Consider the following 17713-nt stretch of genomic DNA (forward strand, 5'->3'; position numbering starts at 1 on the left):
ATTAGCCATGCGTGGTGGTGCTTGCGTGTAGTCCCAGCAACTTGGGAGGCTGAGGTGGGAGGATAGCTTGCACCCAGGAGTTGGAGGCTTCAGTGAGCTATGATCACACCACCACACTTCAGCCTGGGCAAAAAAGAAGAAAATTAGACAGGAAACTGGAGTATTGGGACCATATTATAATAGAAATTTGAAGCAGAGAGCATAGAAGAGCTAGAACAATTTTGGTTATTTCGGTGTTTTTCTCTAAGCTTTTTTTTTTTTTTTTTTTTTTTTGAGACTGAGCCTGTTGCCCCAGGCTGGAGTGCAGTGGCGTGATCTCAGCTCACTGCAACCTCCACCTCCCAGGTTCAAGCAATTCTCCTGCCTCAGCCTTCGGAGTAGCTAGGATTACCAGCGTGAGCCACCACTCCTGGCTAATTTTTGTATTTTTAGTAGAGACAGGGTTTCACCATGTTGGCCAGACTGGTCTCGAACTCCTGACCTCATAATCCACCTGCCTCAGCCTTCCAAAGCTGTATCTTGATCAATGCTGACCTGCATGCCATATCCTGAGCTTCCTTCATTGTGTCCTTGTCTCAGAGTGAGTTGGCAATTTCTCTAAGGTCATGGTTTCTAAGCCCATTATTGTGTATATAGTCAAGTAGAAAAAGCGAGTATTAGAAAACCCTGAGGCTGTAACCATCAGCAAACTCTGAAGGCTCTCTGTATTCTTAGGCTTTGGAGAGAGTTCCAAAAATTGCCAATTATCAGTCAGTCAACACCCAACAGAGCTCTTGGCCATCGTGACCATATTTTGGGGTCACCTTATTTCAAGATTGCTAAGTTGTTTAGCTCTAAACACTGTTCAAGCGTATTCCTTGGTTTAGTTAATAATCAATCACTTATTCACCCAATAACTATTTACTGGGCACCTACTTAGCCAAGTACAGCTCTATGCTCTTCCTTCTTCAAAGAGTTCAGAGTCTGAGGCTCAATCTAACAAGTAAACAGATACTCTTTTGCAGAGTGACAAGGACAGTGATAGAAGTCAAGTCAGAATGTCATAGAAGCCCAGAGGTGGGAGCTTTTACTCTGCAAGAGAGAGTTGGAGAAGGCTTTCCAGAGAAGAGTGCTCTTAGGGGAAAATGTGTCTTTTAATATTAATTAAAAATTATTTTAACATTATTATTTTGGAAAGCAGATGAAATGATAATGAACTTAAACTTTAAAAACAGTTGCCTGATTCCCATCCTGATTCTTCTGCTTACAAGTTTGACATTGGACAAGTGTCTTAACCTTGTTCTACCTGAGTTTTCTTATCTATAAACTGAGAATAACAGGATTTACCTCACAGCATTACTGTGAAGTTTTAATGAGATAAAGCATATGAAGTACCTGGCACATAATAAATGTTCAATAAATAATAGCTATCATTTAACTGTTAAAGTAAAACAGTAGTTTGGAAAATTAATAACAGAAACCAGCTATAATTGGCCAATTCAAATACCTATTATCAGTTTTGTTTATTGTCTTAAAATTTTTCTTTTATGTGTGTTTTTAAGTAGAGTCAACCCTACATATCCGTGGATTCTGCATCCATGGATTCAACCAACCATGGATCAAAAATATTTTTAAATTGCATTTGTATTGGACATGTACAGACTTTTTTCTTGTCATTATTCCCCAAAGAATACTGTATTCACATTATATCAGGTATTATAATAATCTAGAGATTATTTAAAGTATACAGGAGGATATGCATAGGTTATATACAAATAATACACAATTTTATATCGGGGACTTGAACATCCATGGATTTTTGGTATTTGCAGGAAGTCCTGGAACCAATCCCCCACAGATACCGAGGGACAGCTGTATAAAACACAAAACAAAACACAAACACAAACAAAAAAATACAATTTTTTTCACTTAATATCATAAGTATTTTTAAATATTACTACATAGCTTCTATGTTTATAGTTTTTAATGGCTATACAGTAGACTAAAAAAAGAGTAAAAGCTTCCAGTTTTTTGGTACTATAAATTTTGCTAAAGTGGACATTTTAAAATGACTTTTCCACATTTTAGATTATTTCCATCGTGTAATTCTCAAATATCCAGCAGCATCAAATTGTATAAATAAATTTATGTTTTTGAATGCATATTGCTAAATTATTGCTGAATTTCCTTTTAAAAGCGTAGTACTTGTTTAGATCTATTAGAAAAGCCTGAAATAACGGGTATCCTTTTCCTAACATTTGATATTGTTTGGATTTATTTTATTACAAATGAGTTTTTACCACTGCTTTCCTAATTCTGTTTTCCTTTTTTGAATTTTCTGTTCATTTCCTTTGCACACTCATCTATTGATACCTCACATTGCTTTTCTCACCAATTTGAACAAGACTTTCATTCATTTTTCCAGCCTGCAGCTTGCTGTTCTACTTAGCTGAGTAGTAGCTTAGCAGGATAGTGTGGTATTAAGATAACAGTCTCTGGAGCCAAACTCTCTGGATCCGAACCTGACTGCCACCTACTAAGTGTGTAGGGTAACCAAGCTGTAAATGAGAATTATATTAGCTTCTCCTCTAGAATTGCTGTGGAAAGAAGAGAGACTGGCACAATTATTCACCCAGCACATGCCAGTTATTACTAGGCATATAAGTAAAGTAGTAATGTTGTAATATTGTAAAATAGTAAGAAGGGATGATTTTGAGAAATGCAAGTGAGCAGAATGCAGGCTAAAGCCCTGGCTCAACTTCTCCCTCTCCAGGTGGTGGCCACCACGATACTCCTCATAATCGTCTTTGCCATTTTTGACTCCAGAAACTTGGGAGCCCCCAGAGGCCTAGAGCCCATTGTCATTGGCCTCCTGATTATTGTCATTGCTTCCTCCTTGGGACTGAACAGTGGCTGTGCCATGAACCCAGCTCGAGACCTGAGTCCCAGGCTTTTCACTGCCTTAGCAGGCTGGGGGTTTGAAGTCTTCAGGTAAGTAACAGTGGTGGGGAGGAGAGAGACAGAGTCACGCTGCGCCTCACCAGCGGGGCGGGGCTTTGACATGGAGATCCAGGGAAGTTCAGACGACAGCGCCAATGTTAACTGCACACTCTGGTCATAAGCGTGGGACATTTCACTGGTATTTTGTGGCATGATGTGTGTGTGTGTGAAAGAGACAGACAGAGAGACAGAGAAAGAGAGCAGCTCTAGGTAAATTCAATAGAGATAAAACTGTCCCACATAATTATAATCCCTCAACTGCTATATGATTTTATGTGAACATTTTAGCTGTATAACTTGTCTGCAGATTCACTTTGTGACAAAGTTGGACTAGAATTTGCATCCTCTGATGCCACTACAGGGCTCTTCCTCATGAACCACGCAACCTATGCTGCATTTATTCCACAGATATTTGTTGGGAGTTATCTATGCTTTAGTCACTGTGCTAAGCAAGGAAATTTCAAATCAGCAAAAGCACTTGACTTGAGCAATATAATAAGCGCTCTGGCAACCCCTAAAAGTGCTGCAGGAACACAGATAACAAGTGAGTAACTGCCAGGGAAGCTGGGAAAGACATGACTGCAAATGTGAGAGCTGACTTGGTTCTGGAGATATGAGTAAGAACTTCCTGACAGGACAGACATAAGATGGAGCCTCTGCCCCAGAAATGGCAAGACTCCATGCTTTCTACTTCAGAATGTGCTGAGGAAATATGCCAACTGTTGGTACCTATCTTCTAGGACAAACTTTGCCCCTTCACTACTTCCTGGTTTCCCTGCATGCAGTCACAGAGGCGCATCCTCATCCACCCACGGCAACTCCTTATGGGGAAGGAGCTCACTTTGATTCATCAGGAAACAGGGCTCCACCATGGAGAAAAGTAGGAAAAATATGTGTGAGCAAATTCTAGTTTAATGTTTCCTGTGAGAACAAGGACGTGAGTGTTCCAAATGATGACCTAGACATAGAGTCATCGGAGTTTGGCCTGCCTTTCACCAGGGTGAAAAAGAAGTTAAAATAACTGGTACCATTGAGATCACCACCACAGATAGCACTCAGAGCGTCTAGAGTGTAAGTGCCACGAGTACCTTGACAGCCTTTTCCCCTGGTATATCCACAGTGCCTAGAACAGGGTGTAGCTCATAGAAAGGCTCAATAAAAAGGTATTGAATAAAAGAATGAATGAATTCTATGCACCAGACTCTTCCTAGGGGTTGAAGGATGCAAAGCAACTCAGTCAACATTCCCTGTCCTCAAGAAATTGACAATACAATAAATTTCCTAGAACAGCAGTTCTCAACCGGAGGTGGGCAACTGTTCCCCAGGGCATTTTTGGTTGTCACGGCTGGACCTGAGGGAAGGGGATGCTACTGGCATCTAATGGGTAGATGCCAGGAATGCTGCTAAGCATCCTACAATGCACGCAGCACACCTCCCACAACAAAGAATTATTCAGTCCAAAATGTTAATAGGGTTGTGGTTGAGAAATTCTGTCCTAGAATCATCAAAACTAGAACATGAAAATGTCCCCAACTAGGATGGATCTCTTGTATCCTTCCAATGGAGCATCAAAAACATATGTCCTAAGGATCTCCTTATTCCCAGAGCCCAGAATTAGCCCATGAGTTTCCCTTAATTCTACCTTCCAGAGTCTCAGTCTTGGAGACCATGCTCTTCTCCCACCCCCTTTGAGCCCTCCTTGGTGATTCATTCAAAAGTTAAAGAGACATGGTGGTTCCAAAACAGATGGAGTTCTTGCCCAGTGTCTCTTTGCTCTGTTAAGTATATGTTAGGAGAACCCATGTGGAGGAGAATGCTGGAATCACCTAATGTCCCATGTCCTTAGCTAGCATCAGGATCTTTTCCCTTCCATGGACTCATTTATTCATTCATGCAGCTACTTGATATCTTACTCAAGGCTCCGCACTAAAGATGATAAGACCTAGTTTCTGTCCTTCACTGTTGTGTTTATATTCTACTTAAGAGGTTATTCCAGAAGCTCTTACACAAGGTTGAAGAGGTCAAGTGCCATTAAAGAGATTTGACTAATTAACTCCAGGAGTTTAGAGGTCTACAGCTCCAAATTTAAGAATTATGGGGGTGGAAGTGGGAGCATTTATAGTATTTGGATATGCTTAAACAGGCAACAGAGGGGATATCTCAGGCAGAGAGAACCGTTATTCAAAGGCACAATGTTAAAATCACAAGTGATCTAGTCTAGCTGGAAGGGTGCAGAAAGAAAGTTGGAAAGGGCCATTGTCAGATCATAGAGGAACTGGACTCCCAGAATGAGAATTTTGGTTTTTTTTCTGCTTCCTGTTTTGTAGGTTACAGGGAGTAGCAAAGTATTTGGGGCAGAAGTTTGGCAGGTTTAGAATGTCAATTTAGCAAAATTAATCTGGCATCATCCTATAAGACTGATTGAAAAACGAGAGAGTGGGGAAGTAGAAACCCATTAGGAAAGAGTAGGGTTGGCTGGTAATCCTCAACCAAAAATTTCTCCCCAAAACCTTTGAGGGACAACAGGCTTCCAAAGTGTTCTTAGAGTGTCTCATTTCCTCAGAGTTCTATATTCAAGGGAAATCCCTCAGTAGATATCCTAGCTTGGACCTACACTTAAGGTCTTAGAAAAAAAACAGGACTACCTTGTTCCCAGGTCCCCACGTATCCCTGAATGGCAAGCAGTGGAATGATGGCAGGGACAGCGAGATGCCAGAGGGTCTGATGAGGGCAAGAGTCAACAGACCCTGGCTGACTCTTGGTTTTTCCTTTAAATGTTAAGATGTTTCCCATCAAAGTTCTCTCCACTTATTCACATTAAGATGTTAATGACTTAATCAGTGAAAGCTCTCAGGAGTATTATTAAATTTTTCAAATAGTTGACCCAAAGTATTGAATCCCTAAAGATGGTCCTTTGGACAGTTAACATAGACATGTTCCTGGCATCTCCCAAATCACAGGGTGCAAGTGATCACTATTTGTGTGCATATAGGACTAGGCTAGGCAGGTAACCACATCTGAGCACCTCCATTTGTGACTTGTGAACCTGATACAACATGTCCAGTCTCATAAAAGAAAAAGCATCCAGCCAGTGAAGAGGACATGTACCCTGGCTGATATCTTGGACCTTCATCTGCTAAATGACAGGAAGAGATTTGACATAAAAGGAAATGATGGATCCAACAGGTAACTTATACTCCCTTCATGTTTTGACCTCTAGAGAAGACTTCAAGTCTTTACAGCCAAATGGGAGATGCAGCCACCCTCCATGTGCCTCCCCTAGAAAAATCCATCTGGATTTGGGGCCTGGGGAAGGGCACTGTGAGAGCAGCCGAGTGCAGCATCCTCGCTGCCATGTGGTAAGAGTGACATCTGGTGGCTGCCATGCTCAGGCTCAGTGCTCATCCATCAACCCTGCATGGGCAATGCAGGACTTCGGAGACCACTTAGGTGCCCCAGGTGGAAGGAACCACGCAGATGGAGGAAATGGTGCTCACGGTGGGGAACGGGGGATTGATTTGCTCAAAGACCTTCTGGATAATCTTGAGATTAGACCTAGTCTCCTGGATTCTAGGACAGGGTTCTCGTTTCCTGCTTATTTCCTTTATCGTTCTTTCTAATCAAAGTTTGAGATATACAAAAGGCCACATGGAACATATATGTAGTTATTAAGCATAATGATGAAAAGAACAGCTATGGGTCCTTCTAGAATCCAACTAGAACACTGAAATTCTCATATACCTCTGGGTACTCCTCTTGTCTCCCACCTCCTCTGCATTTATCTTGAAGTTTTGTTTTACCATTCCCCTGCTTTTTAAAAATACTTTTATCTTAAATGTATATATCCTTAAACAATATACTGTATACTTGTTTGCTTTCCTGATCCTTTCTAAGAAATTACTTACATGAATTTTCTCTCTCCAAAGAAGATGGTGACAACTCACAAAGATACCTGCTTTTCCCCAGAACTATAGCTTTCCTGTAATGTACTGACATTGAGGATTTCTGGAAGAAAGAGAGTCATGGCATGACAGCCTTATCAGAGGGTAGCCTCAAGCTATGACCTTAAAAAATAAGTACTGATTTAAATTATATTTAGAAGGCAATTCACACGTCCACCTTAGATTTTTTAAAAATTCATTCATTGATTGAAAAACGTTTCCTGATTGATTAGTTTGATTGTCCTCATACACTAATGATGCCCAGGAATCTCTCTACATTCTACTTGTAATCCACAGGCATCATTATTTCAGGATGAGGGAAAGGCAATTCTGAATAATTGACCTGAACTTTCTTAGGGGCCCTCAATCATAACGATGGGCTCAGGCACTAAATTTTATAAAAGGAAAATAAATAAGACATAATATCTCACAAACATTAATAGGACAATGAAATAGATCATCTGAAATCAGGTGTAGTGGAAAGTCAAGGATGACAGTTGCCATGCTGCAGTTAGCCCCCCTTATACTTAGCTCTTCTGAGTTAAGAGGGAACCATGAGCATGAGAAAGACTAACAAGTCAGTGAAAAACTAGACAGTAATACCAGGAGGAAGGCCAAGAAATGTATCACTAATTTCTTGTTTGATTTCAGAGCTGGAAACAACTTCTGGTGGATTCCTGTAGTGGGCCCTTTGGTTGGTGCTGTCATTGGAGGCCTCATCTATGTTCTTGTCATTGAAATCCACCATCCAGAGCCTGACTCAGTCTTTAAGGCAGAAAAATGTGAGGACAAACCAGAGAAATATGAACTCAGTGTCATCATGTAGTGGCATGCTCACCTCTGGATTTGCAATCAGTTTGGGATTCTCTTCAGAAAGATGGCATCTAAGTGTCTGTGTTTTCGTAAGCCTGATGTGGAATCCACTCAGTTTTGTCTGCTAGCCATATGGGACACCTAATTGGAAAAGCATCTGAGTAAAAGTTTGGAAACACTGACGACTTCTCTACCAGTGTCCCCCACCCCCACCCCCCAGAATAACACTGACCGTCCCCTGAAACAGCTTTCTCTCCTGCCCTGTTTATTTCATCCTTGATGGGAATTCTTCCTAGGTAAGCACTAATAACTTGGCATCTTGACGATAGTCTCATTTGGGTGGTCTCAGCTGCACTATCTGTATGAAATGGTGTCACCAAAACCCTTTTCTTCAGTATCGACAAAGATTACATTCTGAGTATCAACCAAACCCTAAATTGAAAGACAAAACCATGGTTTCAGTCAACATATTCATGAATTAGGGAGCCAATGGGTTAAGCTTCTAGTTATGCTGTGCTACTGGATTTGTATAAATACTGATATTCTCCAAACCTAGTGATGTAGGGAGCAAGAGAATGCAGCTGGAAGGCACAAGGGGAGGACATTGTGGCATTCAGAAACTGCAGGAGACAAGACGAATTTGAGAAGCCAAATGGAATTTTTAATGGAAACCATTTATCAGATTAATCTCTTGCTCTCCTGCATTTTAGAGGACACCAATTAATTTCCTGTTCTTTAGTATATAATAACCTAAAATACAATTGTAACCTCAGTCATGAAAAATTCATCACTCTGTCTTTTTAGCTCAAATGTATTTTCCTAATTGCCCACTTGAGAACAGACATTTGACAAGTTATATCAACGACTGTGCTTGTCCATTATTTTACACATACCCTAGAAGTCAAAACTGAAAGCCACTGGATCCTGGTCTAGCTGAATCTTCAGAGTGGGAGGTCTCCAAAAAGATAATATTACCTTATTGGGCTTAACAATTCACAAGGCACTTTCACACACATTATCTAATTTAATCCTCATAATGACTATCTGAGGCAAATGACACATTGCCCATTTTTCAGATAAAGAAACAAAATCTTAGGGAAGATAAGTTGAGCTGTCCAAGAGCACACAGAAAGTTGAACGTTATCTAATGCATTCCTCTACCTTTCAGAAGATCAGTAGCTGGCTGAGAATCTTTGCCAAATCTTCCTGGCTGGCCAGAAGTGGAATTGGCAGCTTCTAGAATATATACACCTCCGGACAAAATGTTCCTCAATCTTAAGATAGAAAGACCCTCATTGTCTGGGTCTATTCTCAAACTTACTGAGTACGGATGAAGGAAAGTGGTAGCAATTTAATCATAATTTTCATTTGCTGAAAAACATTATCAGAAGGCCTCCCTTTCTAAGCCACCTCTGGTCTTGCTAAGTCTTGATCTTCCTTCCTGCCAGCACCAAACATTACATTCAAGGGATTTCCTCTGGCTCAGTCTTTTCCCCTTGAAGTTCTCTAATAGATGTTACTTTTGACAAAAGACCGCCTATGAGTTACAAGCACCAGGGGATGCTCTACATCAAGGGATGCACCTTCAGTCAAACTTGTCAAAAAGCCCAGAATTCCCAAAGGCATTCGTTTTCCCAACTGCTTTATGCTGATAACAGAACAACAGAAAGCAAATGTGAAATGTTTCTGATGACTTATGTTCTACAATCTATGGACATATGGGATTTTTTTTCTTGCTTTGAAGCTACCTGGATATTTCCTATTTGAAATAAAATTGTTGGGTCATTGTTGGTTGGTTGGTTGGTTTTTATAAGTATTAAGATTACTAAGTACGTCTAGTTCAGAGGTTGTCTACTGTGTCTACAAATTTGAATTTCCTGGGGGAACTTTTGAAAAAATACTAGTGCCCAGTTGGTCCTTTGTAAACATCTCAGGTGATTCTAAAACGCAGCAAAGGTTGAGAACATTGACTTGGGTAAATCACACGGGTCTAAAATTTCTTTGACCATGTCCAGTAGCGGCCAGGTAATTCCTGGCAGGATTCTAGAGTCTTGGGAACCTCATGGATTAGAGTAATGGTTTTCCTCCCTCCCTACTTCTTTTTTTTTTTGTTTTTGTTTTTGAGACGGAGTCTCGCTCTATCACCCAGGCTGGAGTGCAGTGGCGCAATCTCGGCTCACTGCAAGCTCCGCCTCCCGGGTTCACGCCATTCTCCTGCCTCAGCCTGTCCGAGTAGCTGGGACTACAGGCACCCGCCACCACGCCCGGCTAATTTTTTGTATTTTTAGTAGAGACGGGGTTTCACCGTGGTCTCGATCTCCTGACCTCGTGATTCGCCCGCCTCAGCCTCCCAAAGTGCTGGGATTACAAGCGTGAGCCACCACGCCCGCCCCTCCCTCCCTACTTCTAAAGGGAACATGAGGCAATATTTGGAGACTTTTATGGTTATCACAACTGGGAAGGGGATGCTAATGGCCTCTAGTGGCTAGAGGCCAGGGATGCTGCCAAACATCCTACAATGTAAAAGCAACCCTCTGAACAAATAATTATTTGGCCCAAAATGTCAATAATGCTGAGGTTGGGAGACCTTGGTGTCCAGGAAAGGTGGGGAGGAGAGTGAGAGAAGACACTGAAATCCTGCACCTTGATTCAAGTTCAGCCAGGAGCAAAGGTGCCAAACAAACCAGGAACAAACCCTGGGGGTGGACTATAATTCTTAGAGCAAGAGGCAACACAAAATTTGAGTTTTGAGGATGAACTGTGGAATCTATGATCTACACAGGTGCTCATTAAACACAATTTGATGATTGATGACTAGGATTTATAAAGAGGAAATGTACCATTATGGAAATCAACCCCAGGAAGATTTTTTTCAATGGAAAAAAGTGCTTTTGTTCCAGGTGCTCACACTCAAATTCTCTCCCCACGCCCACCCCCGTTTACAAGTAAGTGGATTTACCTTTGTGGAGTTATTTTCCAAGAGAATGTTTATATGGTTGAATTATCTGTATCCGAAGTCAACTAGATAGAGCCAACTCATCCATTTTTTAAATAGTTGCTTTAAGAGTTAGAATTGTAACATTCCTCCTTCCCTCCCTCTCATCAATCAAAAAACTTGATAGGAGCATTTATCTTAATGCCAAAAATATAATTTCTCTGATTCTTAAACCAGTTGAGATCTCAGAGCATGTCAAAGGTTGCAGGGCTTTTCTAACCAGTAACAACCAGTCAATATTCAGCTGTTAAACAGGATACTGCACGTAAAAATGTCGTATGTAAAATTTTATCCTTATGATATAAATTATTTCCTTTAAATTGCTTACACACACAGACACACACACACACACACACACACACGTCTTACTTTAAGGTATATTGATGTTCAATAATATCGTCATGGGAAAAAAATACAACTTCCAGTTAGAGAAAATGGTTTATAAGTTTAATTTAGCCACAGAACCTATCGTTCAAATAAACCTTATGTGACACCCACAAGTGAACTGGAATTGCTATAAATAAAGAAAGGAGGGGATCAGGAGCTTCATTCTGCTTGTGATATCATCTTAAAAACACACCCCCAAAGCAGCCCCTAAGGGGTCTCTGAAGAGAAATTTTGTGTGTGTGTGTGCGTGTGTGTGTGTGTCAGGGCTGGGGGTGGGGTTTCAGAACACAGAGTCACAGTTTGAAAATCACTGATAAAGACTTGGGATAAGTTGTTGGTGAGCACTTTTATGAAAGTTTCAAAGATATAACCTACAAAAGACCATATTAGTTTAATCTCAGGTCATTTTCCAAAGACTTCTTAATAAATGAATTAGATAAGGTGAATAGAATTACTCAATCCAGCAAACATCACCCACAAAGAGATGTGGTACATCAGTTCTCAAACTGGGAATTTAAGTTCTCTGTGACAACATGTTTACTAATCACAGCCCATACACAGAAGCAATGATAGTCCTGGTCACACTTACTGTGTTGACTGTCTAAGTCTGTATAAAAATAAATAGATAGATGATAGACAGACAGATAGGTAAGCAACCAACCATGCTCCAATCTCTTTCGTATTGCTGGAAATAAAGTAGCTCTTATTCAAGAGATGCTGTCTCTGGATTAGTGAAAAGAGGGCGCCAGGCAAACTGAACATGAATCCATAGAACTCTGTGTGGATGGAGATGCTGCCCAAGCCAGCTGGACTCTGTCTCCCTCCAGGGATACCTTATGTTTCCAGCAGCTTTCGACACTTTTGCCCTTGTGGACCTCTCCCCACCTCTGAAAGTATCAATTAAAATAAATCGTTTTGTAATTGTACTGGTGACAAGCTCGATTATATTCTTTTTTTCTGGATGTGATTTCAGCAGATATTTAAACCTTTCCATGGTCTCTTAGAAGTAGCATGGGTTCCAGGCACAGCGCCGAGTGAGGAAGTCCTACTGTATGCCACCGCCTCCCTAGTCTAGCGCGCCCCTCTGTGTTCCAGAGCCTCTCACACGCAGCCCTCAACTCCCTCACTGTGGGGTCTTAGGAAACACTGCGGGAGCCTTGGGAGTCCTGGAGGTTGTGAGGGACGCTCCAGAGGCCAGACCACTGTTGATGGGGATCGGCCACGTCGGTGGCCCTCCGCCCTCCGCCCTCCGCCCTCAGGCTCCCAGCAGGTGAGAGGCTTCCTGACTTCCTTCCTGCAGAGGAAGCAGGGGCGGTCCAGGGGCCCGAGTACCTCAGATGCAAAGGTCCTGCGTAACGTGTTATTAAAGAACAATTCTTGCGCTTTAATTCTTAGTGTCTCACAGTTCACAAAGCACGCTCACATCCAGGACCTCTAAGACTCTCAGAAAAGCTCAGCAAGTAGATTATTATCTCCACTTAGAGATGGGGAAACTGAGGGTCGAGGCCTTGAGCAATTTGTACCAAGTTCCAGAGTGAAGAGTGAAAGAGGTGGGATGCGAACCGTGTGTCTGAGTGGGGTGACCAACCATCCCAGGTTGCTTGGGACTCAAGCGTTTCCTGGGATGCAGGATTCAGTGCCAATACCAGGACCAGTCGGTCACCCTCCGTCCTGAGTCAAGACTCGTGCACTTCCCACCACCGAGCCTCCTTGCAGACAGATGCTCTCCTTTGGGCTCATTGTCTTGCAGCAGATAAAATGTTCTTTGTTTAATTTAACAGAAAGAGAGAATGTCTTCATTTTTAATTTCAATTATAAATGTGAATAAATATTTTAAGAATGGCACAGTGGTTTAGAGCATCGGCTATTAATGAAAATTCTGTCAGTTCTACCTTCCATATATATTCCAAATCTGACCTCTTCTCACACACAAGCCTAGTCTAAGCCACGGCCTCTGTCTCTTAGGTCTTAGAAAAGCCTCCTAATAGGTCTCCCTACCTTTCTGCTTAAACTCCTGCTGCCTGTAATCAACACAGCAGCCTGCATGATCTTTAGATAAAAGCCCAACTGTGCTTAGAAGTGTCACATGCTCTGACCTTCATGGCCTGGTCTTTACTGCTCTCCCCTTTGTCTGTCACCTCAGCTCCAGCCATACAGGCTTCCATCCTGATCCATGAACCCACCAAGCAGGCCCCAGCCACGGGGCCTTTGCACTTGATGTCTTTCTTACTTGAAATTCCCTACCCACCACCTTCGGCTGCCTATTCGATGTCACTGTTAGTAAGGCCTTTCTGATCACCCATCACTCTCTACCTACTTTCCTGATTTATTTTTCTCCCCAGCACTTACCACCCTCCCTAAAATACAAACATTTTGTATTAAACTTGTGGGTTTTGTGTGTTTCCTCCCGTTGGAATAGAAGGTCCATGCTGGCAAGACGTTTTGCTCCTTAATTCTCCACCTCTGCTCCAGGGCCGAGAACGTAGTAGTTGCTCTATGAAAATTAGTTGAATTAATGCAGTACAGAGTCATCCTCTCTGGGTTCAAATCCTAGTTCCACTACTTGTTAGTACAGTAGCCGAGTTAGTTAGCCTCAGTTTTCTCATGGATTAAGTAGAAATAATAAGAGTGAGATAATTAAGGTAAAGTTCTTAGAAAAGTCCCAACCTTATAGTATATATTATATAAACATGAACTGTTGCTGCCACAGCATCTGCTGTTATTATTATTACTGATGTCATTATAATATGTGGGAGTTTGAAAACATGGAATAACGTCATTAAAATTTGGTTACAAGCTCTTCCCTTGCTTTTTATAATCCAGTCCTTCTCAGTTGCACGTCTTTCAGGAACTATCTTTCAAGTACCTAAGGTTTCAGTTTCATTTTTCAATCTTTAAACGAAGTTAGTAGGATTATCTTATTTTATTATGAAAGATTTAAAAAATACACAATAGTGAGAAAATGGTAAAATGATACCCCACGTAGCCTTCACTCAGCTTCAACAGTTGCCAAAATACAGCCAATAATGTTTTATTTATTCACCCTCTCTGCTTTTCACTTCTCCCCCTGGGATTTTTTTGAAGCAAATCCTAGACATGATATCATTTTACCCATGAATATTTAAGATGTATCTCTAAAAGATAAGAATTCTTTTTAAAAACATAACCACAATACCATTATCACACATAAACTAAGTATCAATAATTTCTCAATTTCTTAATATCATCAAATACACAGTCATTGTGGACATTTCCAGTGAGACTGCCCTTTGTTGTTGCTGTTGTTTGGTGGAGAGTATCTTGCTATGTTGTCCAGGCTGGATTCGGAATCCTGGGTTCAAGGAGTCTTCTGAGTAGCTGGTACTAAGGTACACACCGCCACACCTAGCTGAGACTGTCTTTTAACTCTGGCGTGTAACAATGTAGATTTTGTAAAGGTTGAAAACCAGTGAGTCACTCTGATGTCTAATGGCTCAGGCAAAATCAGGGTTTTGCAGCAACAGTTTGGGACTCAAGGGTTTCCTGGGATGCAGGATTCGACGCCAATACTAGGACCAGTTGGTCACCCTCCATCCTGAGCCAAGATTCCTGCACTTCCCACCACCAACCCTCCTTGCAGACAGATGCTCTCCTTTGGGCTCATTGTCTTGCATCCTCAGATTTGTACCTTCCTGTCCAATTCTATAAGATTTTTGCAAAACATTTTCATTTTGATGCAAAAAGGAAAATGCATTTGTCTGCTACTACTAAAAAGTAGCCATCTACCAGGAGTAAAGTTATGTTTAAGCAAGGAGGAAGTCCTGCATTTATTTGAAATTATGGAAAATATAATTAACAATTACTGTTACACTAAGAAATCCACACTACACAAAATGCTTATACTTCAAATGGTAAAATATACTGTGAAAAGAACTCCCAATATTTAACATCTGTGCAGCCCTGTGAGTAACATTGTGAGTGATTAAGGCAAGTGAGCACCTAGAAAATCCTGCTATAACCTATGGTAGTAATACTTATTTGATATTTATATGTTTATTCTTACCCAAAGACTTCAGACCTTTGGAAATGGAAACTTATACAAAAGTGGCACAATACTTCTATGTTCCAACATTTTCATGAAGGAAATCACCTTTATCTAGAGAGGATTTTGATGGCCCTTGGCTGGCTGATCTGTGGTGATATTCTGATAATAAGATTCTGATCTAATGGAGGATATAGTTCTAGCCAAAAATCACCTATAGATCATGAAGAAGCAAGGACCACACATTGCCCATCCCAGAGCCTGTTCTCAGCCTAGAACCATAAAAAGACCAAGTAAAAAAAACAGCAGAGAATTGATGTTTCGTTGCTGATGTGATTATCTTTGGAATAAGACCATGGGGGCATTCAACTGCTAACACATTGGAGACTGTGTAGCTAGTGTTCAAAATGTCAGGCTCTAGACACTGTCAGATTGGATTCCAGTCCACCATTGAAGAGCTGTGTGACCCTAAACCTCAGCTTCCTCATCCATTAAATGGGAATGATACTAGTACTTGTGTCCTATAAGTTATTGAAAATATTAAGAAAATGCCTGTGAAACATGTAGCACAATGCCTGGAATTTATTTTCCTCTTAATACTTCTTAGCTAATTCTGTTATTATTATTTCACATTTACAAATTCAGCTGTATATTTGTGTAAGAATGTGAAGCCCAAGAAAATTTTCCAGGAATATGAATTTGCTAACACCTAAATAATCTAATTCATATGGCTGGCTTAGCTTTGGCAGTTTTCTTAATATAATCAGGTGCAAAGAACCTACATAAGGCTGTGCTTAGCTTATGAATTACAGAGTTTAGTTTTGATAAATTAATTAAACAAATTATTTAGTTGCCTAATGGAGCTGCCAAATTAATCTGAAAAATCTAGCAAAAATAAATGAAGAATGATTTACAGAGTTAATGAAACTCCCAATAAAAATCAGCAGGCTATTTTTTGGAGAAATTAACAAGCTCACTCTAAAATTTGTATGGAAATACAAAGTAACTAGAAAAAAAAAAAAACTAAGAAAAGAGGGAAAACATAGGAAAAGTTAGGCTATTTAATTTCAAGGCTTTCTATAAAGCCATGCTAAGCGGGACAATGTGCTATTAGTATAGGAAGGAATAAATAGATTAATGAAACATAATACAGCATCCATAATTTGACCCATGCTTATACAGTAAATTGATTTTGAATAAAAGTAGCCAATGCAGTCCCGTGGAGAAGGGAAAGTGTTTTCAACAAATGGTACTGAACAACTAGAAAAAAAGTAAATCTTGACTTCTACTTCACAAAAACATAACAGAAAAATTAACTGAATATGGATCATAGACTTAAAAATAAAACTTAAAACTATAAAGCTTCTTGAGAGAAATATGGGAGAATATTTGCAACCTTGGGATGGGCAAAGGTTTCTTGCATAAGAATACAAAACTACAAAAAATAGATCAATTGTGTGTCAATAAAACTTAAAACTTCTACCCATTAAAAGAGATCATTAAGAAAATGAATGGGCAAGCCACAGACTGGAAAAAAATATTTATAATAGCTGTATCTAACAAAGGTAACGTACTCAAAATATATAAACTCACCCAACTCAATAAAGAAGACAAACCAATTTTTAAAATAGACTATGGATGTAAACAAACAGGCACTTCATTAAAGAATACATATGAATGACCAATAAGCACATAAAGGAAGTTCAAATTAAAATCACAATGATATACCGTGTTGCAGGCATTAGAATAGTTATCTTTAAAATATACTGGAGACACCAAATAGCAGAATGTGGGGCAACTGAAGCCTTCATATATTGCTAGTAAAAGTGTAAAATGGTACAACTCTTTCATAAAAATATTTATTATAAAGGTAAACTTATACCTACTCCATGATCTTCAATTCTACTCCCAAGTACTTAACCATAAAAAGACCAAATTTAAAAAACCAACAACAAAAATTGTTATGCAAGAATGTTTATAGCATCTGCATTCATAATAGTTCCAATCTGGAAAATGGAAATTGCTTTTGAAATTTCCAGATTTGGAATTTTTGGAATCCAAATGTCCATCAACATGAAAATGAATAAACAATTTGTGGTATATTCTTACAATAAAAATATTTCTTGAAATAAAAAAGAAAACACGGAGGTGCTAAGATGGCCGAAAAGGAACAGCTCCAGTCTACAGATCCCAGCGTGAGTGACGCAGAAGATGGGTGATTTCTGCATTTCCAACTGAGGAACCGGGTTGACCTCACTGGGGCTTGTTAGACAGTGGGTGCAGGACAGTGGTTGCAGCACATGAACCATGAGCCGATGCAGGGCGAGGCATGGCCTCACCCGGGAAGTGCAAGGGGTCAGGGAATTCCCTTCCCTAGCCAAGGGAAGCTGTGACACACAGCACCTGGAAAATCGGGTCACTGCCATCCTAATACTGCACTTTTCCAACAGTCTTAGCAAATGACACACCAGGAGATTATACCCCACACCTGGCTCAGAGGATTCCCACACCCACAGAGCCTTGCCCACTTCTAGCACAGCAGTCTAAGATCTAACTGCAAGGCAGCAGGGAGGCTGG

At 40.5% G+C, this 17713-nt stretch overlaps 1 protein-coding gene across 3 annotated transcripts in view; it reads left to right on the top strand.

The window, feature by feature from the left end:
* The window catches only part of AQP9 (aquaporin 9), a 50581-nt gene extending 41057 nt beyond the window's left edge, over positions 1 to 9524 (top strand). For 2 of the 3 annotated variants that reach the window (XM_012507457.2, XM_003267035.3), the window contains exons 5-6: positions 2753 to 2970; positions 7572 to 9524. In XM_012507457.2, coding sequence (XP_012362911.1) covers positions 2753 to 2970; positions 7572 to 7746 — 393 coding nt within the window. In that variant the 3' untranslated portion in view covers positions 7747 to 9524. The remainder of the gene's footprint in view (positions 1 to 2752; positions 2971 to 7571) is intronic. The other variant, XM_030814480.1, reaches the window with a different exon arrangement.
* Positions 9525 to 17713: the final 8189 nt, after the last annotated feature.

The sequence above is a fragment of the Nomascus leucogenys genome, chromosome 6, assembly GCF_006542625.1.
Source record: "Nomascus leucogenys isolate Asia chromosome 6, Asia_NLE_v1, whole genome shotgun sequence".
NCBI lineage: Eukaryota > Metazoa > Chordata > Mammalia > Primates > Hylobatidae > Nomascus > Nomascus leucogenys.